The sequence below is a fragment of the Alexandromys fortis genome, unplaced genomic scaffold (genome assembly GCF_014885135.2).
Source record: "Alexandromys fortis isolate MF-2015 unplaced genomic scaffold, M_Fortis_MF-2015_v1.1 scaffold_118, whole genome shotgun sequence".
Lineage (NCBI taxonomy): Eukaryota > Metazoa > Chordata > Mammalia > Rodentia > Cricetidae > Alexandromys > Alexandromys fortis.
In genome coordinates this window covers 4,291,834-4,305,979 of record NW_026068010.1, presented here as the reverse complement: position 1 = coordinate 4,305,979, position 14,146 = coordinate 4,291,834, and the positions used below count along the sequence as shown (strand labels likewise).

The following is a 14,146-nucleotide window of genomic DNA, read 5'->3' as shown; positions in this document are numbered from 1 at the left end:
CCCGTGACTGAGCACACACTGAAATTCTTAGTAAACAGAAAGTGGTAATAAATACCCCCAGGACAGATTACATAAGGCCTCATGAACTTTACATTTTCTAAATGCTGATGAGAAAGGAATGGCAGCTGCAGAGAGACGCTGGACAACAGAAAAAAAAAAAAAACTACTGAATTAAATCAGTCTGCATACTTTAAAGATGTGTTGTCCTTAGAATGAAAAACAGGACATGTGTTTCATTGGGAAAGTGGTTTCATTTTTGTTTCCATGGAGGGGGGGTGGACTATGGACACCATCAAAATTAATAAAGATTTAGCCAATGACTTTTAGTGCAGCAATTCCTAGGGTGTGCTCTTGTCTGCACACAAGACCACTTACGTGCTGGGGGAGAGGGGTTGCTCTCTCCTCTCCTCTCCTCTCCTCTCCTCTCCTCTCCTCTCCTCTCCTCCCCTCTCCTCTCCCTGCCCCCTCTCTCGTCATCAGAGCCAGCTCCAGGAGTGGTTGGCCCCATCTCCCCTGGGCAGAACGGCTGGACAGAGCAGTATCTAATCTGTCTATATGAGTCAGTGAGTGTTTATCCCCATTTTATAGCTAAACAAATTCTTGAAACCCTTTAACAGACTCTGTGGGTTCACGCAACAATCTTTGAAATAAGATAGCAGCACAGTCAGGTACGTGTCTGGAATACTCAGACTGTGTGCCCATAGAACAGTTCCGCCCCTGAAGCAAGGACTGTGTCTTTCTTCTAAAAATGCCATACAGGGTGTGATCAACTAGCGTGCATGTCTGTCTTGGATATAGATGAGTAAGCGTGGGGTCGGATGCCAGATGGTCCTACACCCGAGGGCAAGCCACACGCAAGCCTCTTGGGTCTCTCTTGGGTAGCTCTGGATCTATCCAGACACTCACCTGCACATATTTTTCAATGGTCTTCAGGACTTCCACGTTAAACTGCTTGACAGGAACGACCGACAGGTCCATGTAACTGAGCAGACTGTAGATGACCTGAAGGAGTGGCTGTTGCATGCTGGGAAGGCCTTTCTCCAACAACTGCAGGAGGCAAAGTGCAGCCAGTCAGTTCTACCCTCTTCCCCGGAGAAGTACCCAGGCTTCACCACACCCCTATCGTTGCGATGTGCTTGGGGGGCAAAGATAACCCTAGCTTCTTTTAAAAAGAGACTTCACTATTCAGCACTGGCTGGCCTCAAACTCACAGAGATTTACCCGCCTCTGCCTCTTAAGTGCTGGGATTAAAGGCATGCACCACTATTCTAATAATAATTAAAAATAATAATAATTTAATTCAATAATTAAAATCCTAATTATTGAATAAATGACAGTGAGGGCAATTCGGGGAGGTCTGGAATCATAAACATAAAATTCGAATAGTGAAGAAACAGAGAATAAACCTCAAAAGGAAAACTATGGGCCACTAAGACATAACTTGTTGGTCACAGAGTTGGCAAAGGTTAGAAATTGACTGTTAGGTACCGGTTAGTGAGATGAAGACATGCGTATTTCACAAATCATTCGAGATGTCAGCTAGATAATTTAGCAATGGAGATCAAGAAAACTAAAGAGGTCTACAACTTCTTTCCTGTCTTAAGTTTTGTTTTTGAGATACTGTTTCACTATGTAGTCCAGGTTAGCCCCAACCCTCTATTCTGCTTTTGTCTCCCAAGTGCTGAGTATGCAGGAGAGAGCAGCGGCACCCGGTGAACACTGCCTGTCCATTCAAAGTCCATGGCTTTGGAAACTGGAGGCATACTTCTAGGAACATATTTCAAACCAGAAAGAAATACTTTGATCACATATGATTTTGCTATGGCTTTTGTTATATGGTTAAAAATATCATACCTGAAACAAGAGAACGATCTTATGAGACATGATTCAGTTGGCATAATGACATTTTTTAAACAATTTATTTAATTTTATTTTATGTACACTGGTGTGAGGGTGTCAGATCCCAGGGAACTAGAGTTACAGACAGTTATGAGTTGTCATGTGGGTGCTGGACATTGAACCCGGGTCCTCCCGAAGAGCAGCAGCCCGTACTCTTAACCGCTGAGCCATCTCTCCATCCCCATAATGATATATATATATATATTTTTTTGAGACAGGGTCCTCTGACTGGTCTGGAACTCAATATGTAGATCAGGCTAACCTCAAACTCACAGAGATCCACCTGCCTTGGATTCCCAAGTCCTGGGATTAAAGGTAGTGATACCACACTTACCTTACAATGGCATTTTCAAACATGGTAGATGATATTATAGAATATATTATGTAAGCAGAAGACAACATACACACAATTATCTATATAATAGATAAATGCTAAAACAATATTAAGAGCGTTTTTCTACAAATAATATAATTTTAATATCATTTTTTCTAAAACAATCTTCCTCCAGATTTTGTCTTGTGTAAACTCTTTTTATAACAGGTACATTAGCAAATATCACGATTTATCACATTATATGTGATAACAGGGCCATCTGCAGCATAAACAAATTACAAATTAAGCAACAAAACACAGAAGGCTAAGTGGGGTGTCATCCTCACGTACAAGGGACACACACACAGAGAAAATAAATAGGAAGCAAGCAGAGCAGGTTCCGAGGGAAGCTGAGCACAGCCACACACATCTGTGTGTGTGCATGGCTAAGACCTGAATGAGTGAGGGAAACTAACAGATGTCAATACACTCCCCAGGGCAGGAAGCCGGTGTGCTGTGGGCTATTGTGTCCACACTGCCACAATCCAGATTGTCGACCAGACCAGGGACGGAGCCGGTGATGGGCTGACCGGAATTAGTCATAGAGAAGCCAGCCATTTGGATAGAGAAGATACACAGGCAGGGACTAGAGTCTGGGCTTCCTTTTGGTTCTGAGATGAGGGAAGAGACGCATCTCTTGTGGTGTCTCTGGTCAAAAACAAGGTCAGCTGGTCTAGCAGGTTTTCAACCCCACATCTGACGTCCAAGTCTTTGCTGGTAAATAGAACGATAGAGACTTAATTTAAGCCTACATATTGCGGCTGCAGCCTGAGTGGCTGGTGGAGCCTTGATTGCGGGGCCACGGGGCACCAGACGATAATTAAAATACCAGCAGATTCATGTGCAGTCGGTAAGCCCAGAAAAACATCACCAGTGAGTTCATAACAGCATGCTTTGCGGGCAATTTTGAGATAAGGGCTGAACAGAATAAATTATGCATCTATTAAATTGGTTCTTTAAGACTTTTTTTTTTCTGAGACAGAGTTTCTCTGTGTAGTTTTGTTGCCTATCCTGGGACTAGCTCTTGTAGACCAGACTGGCCTTGAACTCACAGAGGTCCACCTGCCTCTACCTCCTAAGTGCTGGGATTAAAGGTGTGCACAACCACCGCCTGGCTTTGACTTATTTTCCTTTTTTTTTAATTTTTTTTTTTTTTTTTTGTTTTTTCTAGACAGGGTTTTTCTGTGGCTTTGGAGCCTGTCCTGGAACTAGCTCTTGTAGACCAGGCTGGTCTCGAACTCACAGAGATCCGCCTGCCTCTGCCTCCCGAGTGCTGGGATTAAAGGCCTGCGCCACCACCGCCCGGCTCTTTTTTCTTTTTCTTTTTGGCTCCCCGTCGGGGAATCGAACCCCGGTCTCCCTCATGACAGGTGGGGATACCCACCACTATACAAACGAGGACCGGCTCTTGACTTATTTTCTTATGTAGAATGTTTTGCATGTATATATGTTTGAATGTATGTATTGCACCATTACATGCCTGGTGCATGTGAGGCCAGGAGAGGGCACCAGATCCCCTGGACTTGGAGTTATAGTTATGGTTATGAGCTGCCATGTGGGTGCTGGGAATTGAACCTGGGTCTTCTGCAAGAGAAGCCAGGGCTTTTAACCACTGAGGCGTTTTTCCAGCTCCAGAATCTTTTGCCTTTGGAAGACAGAATACTATTCCATTGTATGTACATACCACATCCAATTTGTGGTATGTAATACCACATCCAATTTGTACTTTTAAAACTTGTATGATGAATGTTCTAGACAAAATCTCCTGTGAGGTCATCTTACTCATTGCCTTAGAACCGGCGTTGTCTATCCCCTGCTTTTGTAGCGGGGTGTTAGTATTGGTTCTTCTCATACTTCCTGGGTGCTGAGGGAAGGATATCTTTGCTTGCTGGGAAAGCTAGGACCATGGGATTAGCGGAGGCAACAGGGTGCTATGCATGAGGGCTCTTGAGTGAGCGATGAGTTAGCCAGTGAATACTTGGCCGTTGACAGTCTGGCATGGTTCATACGCGGCTGATTCGTACTGTAAGTCAAAACCCTGTAGGGTCAGTGGTGAGTGTCGGGTGGGCAGTACCTTCTGTTAGCTTGACATTACAGAGCACCTGAAAAAAGTGATGTTGTAAGCACAACCCAGGACTAGATAATTACATCAAGAAGAATTAGGGCAGCTTGCTCTCTTTTCTTTGGGGAAGATTCTAACGAGAGTTGGGAAGACATATCCCAGAAGGAAAAGAAACACTGAAAACGCTGAACCAAGTTCACTGTTGTCGGTTGTTTGTTCTGAGAACGACCTGTGCATCAAACACTGGAGGTGTTGCCCATGCCACCTGTTGCCCCGTGACACGCTATGAATGTCTTAAATCCATGGTCCGGAAGTCAGAGTACAGGAGTCAGATTTGCATGGAATGTGCTAGAAACACATTCGTATGGCCTGTTCCTAGTTTCACAGACAAAAGGCAATGACAAAGATTTTATTTCAAGATTGTACTTTGAGCCGGGCGGTGGCACGCCTTTAATCCCAGCACTCGGGAGGCAGAGGCAGGCGGATCTCTGTGAGTTCGAGACCAGCCTGGTCTACAAGAGCTAGTTCCAGGACAGGCTCCAAAGCCACAGAGAAACCCTGTCTCGAAAAAACAAACAAACAAACAAAAAGATTGTACGTTGTTAATTAGTTTAAAACAATCCACCATGAATATATCTAGCCACGCAGTAACTTCTTGATAAGATCTGAACCCCACCCCCACCTCCTCCACTTCTCAAGTGCTGGGATTACAGGTGTGCACTGCCATGCCAAGCTAGGATCAAGCTTCTTATCTCAGCCACACTCTGATGGGTAAGGGTATAGTAAGCAGGGGGTAAACTTTGGAGGCAGCTGGATCTAGGGTCAGTTGCCTTAAAGCGAGAGCTCAACAGTTAACTGAACCAAGCCTCAGCTTCTTTAGAGAATACCCAATCCCTGGTGTGTGTTGTAAGGATTTCAGGTGAATCCGTTAGCATTTGGGATACTCACATGGTAGACATTCAATATCAAAGCTTTATAAACATGTGAACCACGGATGATGAAAGTCACAGAAAGTTATCTTTAGCATCAGCGCTTACCTCTGCCAGGTAGGTGACCATGTTCAAGGTGATGTCAGTATAGGCTTCATGAAGGTAGCGACAAACCACATTGACCCACGTGGGACAGTCTCTTGTGTAGCTGTGTGTTTTGTAAAGGGTCATAACGTGAGCCAGATTTGAAAGTTTGGGGTTTTTTTCTTCTAGGCAAACCTTTAAAGATAAGGAGACCAATTAGAGCATTCCAACGGACAGGAAGGAACATTAGCCAATATTCTAAGCCCTAACAGACCGAAAGTAGCCCCATATCAGCTTTGGTAGCCACAGAAGTACTTCACTTAGTAATTAGCCACTACACTTTTCTACTTGGTTTGCTTTTTAAATTGATTTATTTTGTGTACCTGTATGTGTGTGAGCACGTGAGTGCCAGGGCGGGCCTGTGGAGGCCAGAGATCAGCCTGAGGAAGTCGGCTCTCTCCTTCCACCATGTAGGCTCTGGAGATGGAAGGTGGGCAGGCTTGGCAGCAAGCACCTTTACCTGCTGAGTCATTTCTCCAGCTCCAGTTGGCCACTCTGTCATTTTTCTTTCCTTTCTGTCTCTGTCTCTCTCTTGTCATATCTATCTATCTATCTATCTATCTATCTATCTATCTATCTATCTTCTATCTATCTATCTATGTATCTATCTATGTATCTATGTATCTATCTATGTATCTATGTATCTATCTATGTATCTATGTATCTATGTATCTATGTATCTATGTATCTATCTATGTATCTATCTATGTATCTATCTATGTATGTATCTATCTATCTATCTATCTATCTATCTATCTATCTATCTATCTTCTATCTATCTATCTATGTATCTATCTATGTATCTATGTATCTATCTATGTATCTATGTATCTATCTATGTATCTATGTATCTATGTATCTATGTATCTATGTATCTATCTATGTATCTATCTATGTATCTATCTATGTATGTATCTATCTATCTATCTATCTATCTATCTATCTATCTATCTATCTTCTATCTATCTATCTATCTATCTATCTATCTATCTATCTATCTATCTAATCTAATCTGTCTATCTGTCTGTCTGTCTATCTATCTATTTGTTGGAGACAGGGTTTCTGTGTGTAGCCCTGTCTAACCTGGAACTCACTCTAAGAGATCCGCCTGCCCCTGCCTCCCAATAAAGGTGTGTGCCACCACACCCGGCCCGGCTTGCTTTTCTTAATAACGAAGCAGGGCGAGATGGGGTGGGGTGGGGGAGGAGCCAGTTTGTAACAGCCACTTAGAGATGTCTGTTATGAATGGCATCAACTTTTGAGATAACCATTTCCTTCTCCAGTCTGGCCATTCCTGCCTGGCACTGAGTCTTCCTTGCGGACCTTCTGCATGTGGAGTCCTGACGCGTACCTGAGCAATTCTTTCCGCTACATCCTTACAGAACTGATTGGGGTTCTCAAAATGCTGGATCAGCTGGGGCAGGAGACACAGGACATTCAGAGGAAATCCTGCATGAGAGAAGACACAATGGCCGTGGCTGAGTGTGGTCTGTGGTGACTGGGACAGTTGGAAGGCATACATAGGTTTTATTTTGTCCTAAGGTGATTCAAAACGGGCCCTTTTGTCATTTTTTGAGACAGGGTCTCACACAGAGACAAGAATGATCTTTAGCCCCAGAGAGGATGACCTTGAAACTTGTGACCCGCCCACCTTCATTTCTTGAGGGCTGGGACTATCAGTGTGTACCACACCCCTGGTTGTGTGAGGGCACTGAATTACACTTGTGATTTCAACATATAGTAGCCACCTGTTTGTGAGCAATGGCGACTCAGATTTTACTGACATACAATGAACTGAACTGAAACACTAGTTTAAGACTTTTTAAAATATAAAGATATAACCTGGACGTGGTGGCACACACCTTTAATCCCAGCACTTAAGAGGCAGACGCAGGCAGATTTCTGTGACTTCAAGGCCAACCTGGTCTATATAGTGAGTTCTAGGCCACCTAGGGCTACAAAGACTTTGTTTTAAAAAACAAAACAAGACAAAACAAAACGAAAAATCCAACATATTTTACAGCTGGTCATGGTGGAATAACCTATAATCCCAGCACTCAGGAGACAGAGGCAGGCAGATCTTTGAAGTTCAGCCTGGTCTATGTAGAGTTCCAGATCAACCTAGTTAGAGCCTGCCACAAAAAATAAAAACAACATATTTGAGCCTTAGTCATATAATTGGAAATATTTTTCAAGATAATAAGAATTTCTCAGTATGGCTAAGTTAAAATCTAGTTAATGAAATAAATTCTTAATTACTTACAATATAAAAAAGCTGGTATATTGATTTTACTTAATTCAGAACAATAGAGAACCAATGCATTTTTCAAGAGGACAAAGAAAGGAAAAAAGAAAACAAACAAAAAACCCAAAACAAAATCCAGAAGATTTGGGATTGGAAAAAAATGTACACGAGCAAGGGACTAAGTTGACAATACTTGCAATTTGACCCAGAAATCACTTACACCCATACAAATATGAATATACATATACACACATAACTATATCTATATAAATTGCTATCCCTTTTGTTTTATATACTTTTATCTAACACTATAGATACAGATATATAGTAGTATCTTATTTCTCTAAGGCTGAATGCAACCATTAGGGCTACAAGGATGTGCGATACTGTTCTTACCGATGGCTTGCGATGAGTCCACCATGGGTACTTTGGAAACCGGCGTCAGCAAACTGAAGAGCTGCAGGGTCAGATCTGTGGTGGTGAGGGAGGTGAAACCCTTCAGGAGGAGCTGCTGTAACCCCGAGAAGTCAGCCCACTGGAGCTGTCCTTGGAGTTTCTCGAGCTTTTCCCGGGTCTCGGCTTTATCCAGTGGCATGTGTGCCAGCAGCCGGTTCAAGAGCCTTAACGCCATGAGGTATTCAAACTCAAAGTCGGACTCCATCAGGGCCACCGTGACCCAGAAGATGGTGGCCAGCAGGTTGGAGGGATGGTTTACGTGGGATGGGTCTGTGAGACTGTCCTTCAGCGAGGAATTGCTTCTGGTCTTTGAGGAAAGGCCTTGTTGGGTACAAGCTTGGATTCTGTCCAGCGTGGCACTTCGAGGTGGGTCGGAGGACCGGTCAACCACACCAAACTTCTTGGGCACCGAGAAGCTCCTTTGGTGCCGGCTCCGCTCTGCAGTTGTGGTGTTGCCGCTGGGAGTCCCGGGGTTGACGTTCAGCTGGCCAGTGCTCTTCCTGCTCGCTGCCAGTTTAGTGCTGGAGCTCAGATCTGGTGATGAAGAACTAGGTATAAACAGAGGTGAAGTCAGCAGGATGCCAGCACGTGCCACTGAACAGCTCCTGCCTTTATCTTCCGAGGGACAGCCAAGGAGGAGAGCCATTCCTCAGAGAACAGCGCTGTGGTCTGTGACCATATCACCCCAAACTTGGCTTGGTAGCTAAGGAGGGTCAGACCTGGTTAGTACTTGGATGGGAGACAGCCCTCTCTGCTTACACATCTTTTATTCTTTAACTCAGGCTCTGAAGGATAAACCTGAGCAAGAACAATCTCCAAAAACCAACACTAACTTTCATTTATTGAAAGTCTAAAATCCCAGCAATTTAGTGACCTTTCATTTGCGTTCTATCTGAATGTGGATGGGAAAAATTATAAAGTAAGATATACCAACAAGTGCAAAGTTTATCTCCTTTTACTTTAGACAGAAAGTTATCAAGAAGGAAAGTGGTCAGTACACAGGGCAGGGGAAAGGTTTCGGCACTTATAAAATTTGACTGCTCCCTCATCCCCCGCTCTGAGACAGGGTCTCACTATGCAGCCCTGGCTGACTCAGAACTCACTGAGTTGACCAGGCTGGCCTTGAACTTAGAGAGATCTGTCTTTTAACTCTATTCATACTGAAAAAGTCAAACTCTTCAGCTGCATTTTGTCGGCCTGCCTGCCTCCCTCCCTCCTCCACACCCCCTCTCTCATAGAGTCTGGCTATGCCTCCTGGGCTGGCCAAAGACGCACAATTCTCCTGAGGCTTCACCATCAGTGCTAGGATGACAAGTAGGGGCCTTGGCACTCACCTTTACCTAGTATACTCTTGCAGGTTAGAGATACAAGTTCATACAGACTGATGATTCTAGGGTTAGTGATCGCACCAAAGGTATAAAAATGCTCAAGTTAAAAATAATAAAATATTAGCGGGGTGATGGTGATGCACACCTTTAATCCCAGCACTTGGAAGGCAGAGGCTTAACAGATGGCTTAAACTGTGAATTTAAGGCCAGCGTGGTCTAAAAGAGCTAGTTCTAGGACAGGCACCAAAGATACAGTGAAACCCTGTCTCGAATAACAAAACAAAACAAAACAAAACAAAAAAGTGAGTTCCACGCTAGTCCTGACTTTCTTCTTCTTCTTCTTCTTTTTTTTTTTTTTTTAAAGATTTTATTTATTTATTATGCATACAATAGTCTGCCTCCATGTATAACTGCAGGCCAGACGAGGGTGCCAGATCTCATTACAGATGATTGTGAGCCACCATGTGGTTGCTGGGAATTGAACTCAGGTCCTATGGAAGAACAGTCAGTGCTCTTAACCTCTGAGCCATCTCTCCAGCCCCAGACTTTCGTCTTTTAAAAATTATTTTTATTTTATACATATGACAGTTTTGCTTGCATGTATGTATGTATACTGCATGCATTCCTGGTGCCTGCAGAGGCTAAAATTATGTGTTACGATCTCCTAGAACTAGAGTTACAGGTGATTAAGAGCTCCCATGTGGGTGTTGGGAACATGTTTTAAAATATGTACATATAATGAAAACATGTATGTTGTAACTACCCTTTTCCTTTTTTAAATCTAAGGAAATTATACCGGGCTGGAAAGATGGCTTGGTGGTTAAGAGTACTTATTGCTCTTGCAGAGACAGGGGTTCTGTTCCCAGGACCTACATAGTGGCTCACAACCACATGTAGCTCCCAGGCACTCAGGAAATACACATTTACACACAAAAATAAAAAAAATATTAATAAAAGAAGATACTAAATATACTTTTTAGGTCCTAAGTAGATTTCAAAACCTACATCTGTTCTTTGTACTCTGGCCAACATTCAGCACAGTGAGTTTGATAGCCAGATCTCAGTAATCCAAATCTCACCGAGACAACACTGTGAAGAGGTCACTGTTCTTCAGGCAGTCAGACAAGTTCTCCACAGCGGCTTCCAGGGTCAGGAGCGCTTCCATCACATAGCCCTGTGGAGCACACGGAGAGCAGTCAGGGCTGCTAACCTCCTGAGGGGGGCGCTCACCTAGCGCAAACTCTCTTCCAACCACAACGCGATTTCTGAACACTAGACAGTTGTGATGATGTTCGTTTACAAAGTCTAAGATCAAACTATAAAGCTTGCTAGGAAAAACAGCATAGAGGTTAGCAGATAACCATAAGGATTTATTTCCTCAAGTCTGACAGACTTAACGAGGGATAAAAACACAACAGGGAAGCATGTGTGTGTGTGTGGGGGGGGCTGAGTCCCCTGCTGAGGGGAAGGGCAGGTCACTAAAATATAGCGGTGACGATGTGTGGAAACCATGGGCAAGGTGAGGTGTAGGGAGAGCGGAGCTTCTGTGAAATTTTACTCAAACTTCCGATGGCTGGAAGGAAGACAGAGAGTACGTCTCACAGGGAAAGGGGTCGGATTTAGCCTCAAGCCGCTCAGTGCTCCCAAGGCTCTGAACTGTACCTACAGAGTCCCTCCAGCAGCGAGTCTCTCTCCATCCTGTCTCCAGAGCTCTGCACAGCCCTGGAAGTCATCCATGCAGGGATGGACAGAGCTTGGCCCACATACAATGGGGAGCCCTGCTTGGCTCTGGTAGATTGTACAACTGAGTCCCCAGCAGAGGAAAGGCCCCAAATAAACAAAGTAATCCCAAACAATATAAACCAACCCATCACCACCTGCCATGAAGACCACCACTACCAATACCAAACAGACAAACGCGATGAACCATTGAGAGATTTTCAGATGTTCATGTCACAAAATATGATCGCATCTGTTGAATTTGTACAACAATGTCCCCTGGAGTAACTTGGAAACAACAATAAGGGTTAACTTCTAAAATCGATTTTTGGGCGTGGTTCTGCGGGTTGAAGCCAGCTCCTAGGGACTCCAGCAGAGTGCTGTGTCGTGGAGGGGGTACTTAGGGGTCAACGCCTTTCTATACCTGAATCTCATCACCGTGCTCTCCGATCACCTCCACCAATCTGGACAGGAGGTCAGACAGAGCATGCGCCGACAGGGGCTGCTTGAGGGCCCGGAAGATCTGAAAGGATCGGCCTGCGTAGTGCCTGGAAGAGCTGGCAAGGGCTGTCTGCAATGCAACCTCACTCAAATGCTGCTCCAGATGGAAACCTGCGGCCAGAAGAACAGGGGACAGACAGGTCAGCCTTGGTGATTCACACCGGCACGCTCAAGTAATGAGGAGAGTTAGAACCAGCTGACCGCAGCCCCCCACCCCATACTGATGTTTATTTAAAAATCAACCATTTTGAGCTGGCAACAGTGCCATGGACCAGATGACCCTGCCTCAGAAACAAACAGGGTGCGTATCTACCCAGGAACAGAGGGTTCACCTAGCATACACAAGGCCTTGTGCATTGTGAAACTTAAATATAAAGACTTGGAGGGATGGCTCATCAGTTCAAAGGACCTGGGTTCTGTTCCCAGCACGTATATAGTGACTCCCAACCATCCAGTTCTGGGGATCTGACGCCCTCTTCTGGCCTCCACGAGCACTGCATGCACATGGTGTACATAAAACTTTCAGGCAGGCCGGGCGGTGGTGGCGCATGCCTTTAATCCCAGCACTTGGGAGGCAGAGGCAGGCGGATCTCTGTGAGTTTGAGACCAGCTTGGTCTACAAGAGCTAGTTCCAGGACAGGCTCCAAAATCACAGAGAAACCCTGTCTCGAAAAAGCAAAAACAAAACAAAACAAAAAAACTTTCAGGCAGAACAGTCAGACACATAGAATTTAAAAATAAAGGAAATAATATATAAGCAAACAGACAAGTGAACAATAGAACTTCAAGCCATTTCAAAGTAAAAAACAAACTTTGTATGAATCATGGAACTTTCAGGGAGAGGCAGAGGGCTTGAGGCCAGATAGTCCTGGTTTTAAGTCAGAGGATGTGTCTCTGGGAAAGACAGTGTTTTTCTTAGGAGCCCACAACCTTCTCTTTGACTTGTAACCAACAGGCTGTATCTCACTGGGATGTTATAAGAATTAAACAACACAATGTCTGATATACAACCCACATGCACAAATGTATTATTTAACACTCTTTCTTCCTTATCTTTTTTTATTCTATAGTTCTTTTTCTTTTCTCCCCCCACCATTTCTGTGTGTATGTTGATGTATACATGTGAACAGGTACACAAGCACCCATGTGGAGGGGGCATGTTGATGCCAGGTGTTCTCCTCAACAGCTCTCTCCTCACTTTTGGAGACAGTGTCTCTCAATGGACTTAGAGTTTGCTTCTTTCAGATATGCTGGTTGGCCAGGGAGCTCTGGAGATCTACCTGCCCCGTTCCCCCAGGGCAGGGGTTACAGGTGTATGCCTGCTGGGCATCCAAGCTCAGGTCTTCATGTATTTCAGCAAGTATGCTAACTGAGCTATCTTCAATCCCTGGACTCCTTTTTAAAAGCTTATCCTCCTTCCTTCCTTCCTTCACTTCCTTCCTTCCTTCCTTCCTTCCTTCCTTCCTTCCTTCCTTCCTTCCTTCCTTCCCTCCCTCTCTCCCTTTCTCCTTCCTCCCTTCCCTCTTGTTGACAAAGGACCTTACACTGTAGCTTAGGTTGGCCTGGAACTCACTGTGTAGTAGGCTGGCCTTGAACTTGAAACAGTTCTCCTGCCTCAGATGCCAGGATTATAGGATAAGCTACTACACCTGGATTACTTCTTTTTTTTAAAAAAGAGGTTTTGTTGGAGATACATTTTTTAAAGTAGAGGAAAGATAGGGATGCATCTAACTAGTTCTAAAGACATCCAAGACCTGGTGCCGAAGACTCTGTTCTTTTTTTTTTTAATATTTATTTATTTATTTATTTATTTATTTATTTATTTATTTATTTATTATGTATACAATATTCTGTCTGTGTGTATGCCTGCAGGCCAGAAGAGGGCACCAGACCCCATTACAGATGGTTGTGAGCTGGGAATTGAACTCAGGACCCCTGGAAGATCAGGCAATGCTCCCAACCTCTGAGCCATCTCTCCAGCCCCAGACGCTGTTCTTTTTGATCAATATACAGATCCCAAAATGCAGACACTCCAAGGAAGGCAATATACATTACTTGACCATTCTCCCGAAAGCAAGATCTCAGGCATCAGAAAACCATCTGACCAGGCGGGAAGGAAAATGCATTGTAAAGCACACAGTTGTTTGGGGTCATTAAGTTGTACAACTGCTGTTCCTCTTTTCAGGGAGACAGACAAGACCCAAGGAAAATAGCAACCTTTTAATGTTTTATGCCAAGGAGGCCTTTTGACATATTTGGATGTCACATGAATATGGACCAAAAGGAATAAATCTTATTGCTGTTAGCTGTAGTAAGGAGCCTGCTTGTTCATCCTGGAAGTTCCTGGCTGCTCAGCCCCCAAATAATCACACAGAAACTATATTATTTAAAACACTGCTTAGCCCATTAGCTCTAGGTTCTTATTGGCTAACTCTTACATCTTAATTTAACCCATTTCTATTAATCTGTGTATTGGCACGTGGCTGTGGC

The 14,146-nt window shown here is 44.1% G+C and overlaps 1 protein-coding gene across 4 annotated transcripts in view; it reads right to left on the bottom strand.

Moving 5' to 3' along the window:
* Positions 1-14,146, bottom strand: part of Fry (FRY microtubule binding protein) — a 390,417-nt gene that overhangs the window by 61,839 nt on the left and 314,432 nt on the right. For all 4 annotated transcript variants that reach the window (XM_050161917.1, XM_050161914.1, XM_050161915.1 and 1 more), the window contains 6 exons: positions 11,580-11,767; positions 10,516-10,610; positions 8,049-8,656; positions 6,759-6,856; positions 5,372-5,542; positions 907-1,047 (listed from right to left, as the gene is read on the bottom strand). In XM_050161917.1, coding sequence (XP_050017874.1) covers positions 907-1,047; positions 5,372-5,542; positions 6,759-6,856; positions 8,049-8,656; positions 10,516-10,610; positions 11,580-11,767 — 1,301 coding nt within the window. The remainder of the gene's footprint in view (positions 1-906; positions 1,048-5,371; positions 5,543-6,758; positions 6,857-8,048; positions 8,657-10,515; positions 10,611-11,579; positions 11,768-14,146) is intronic.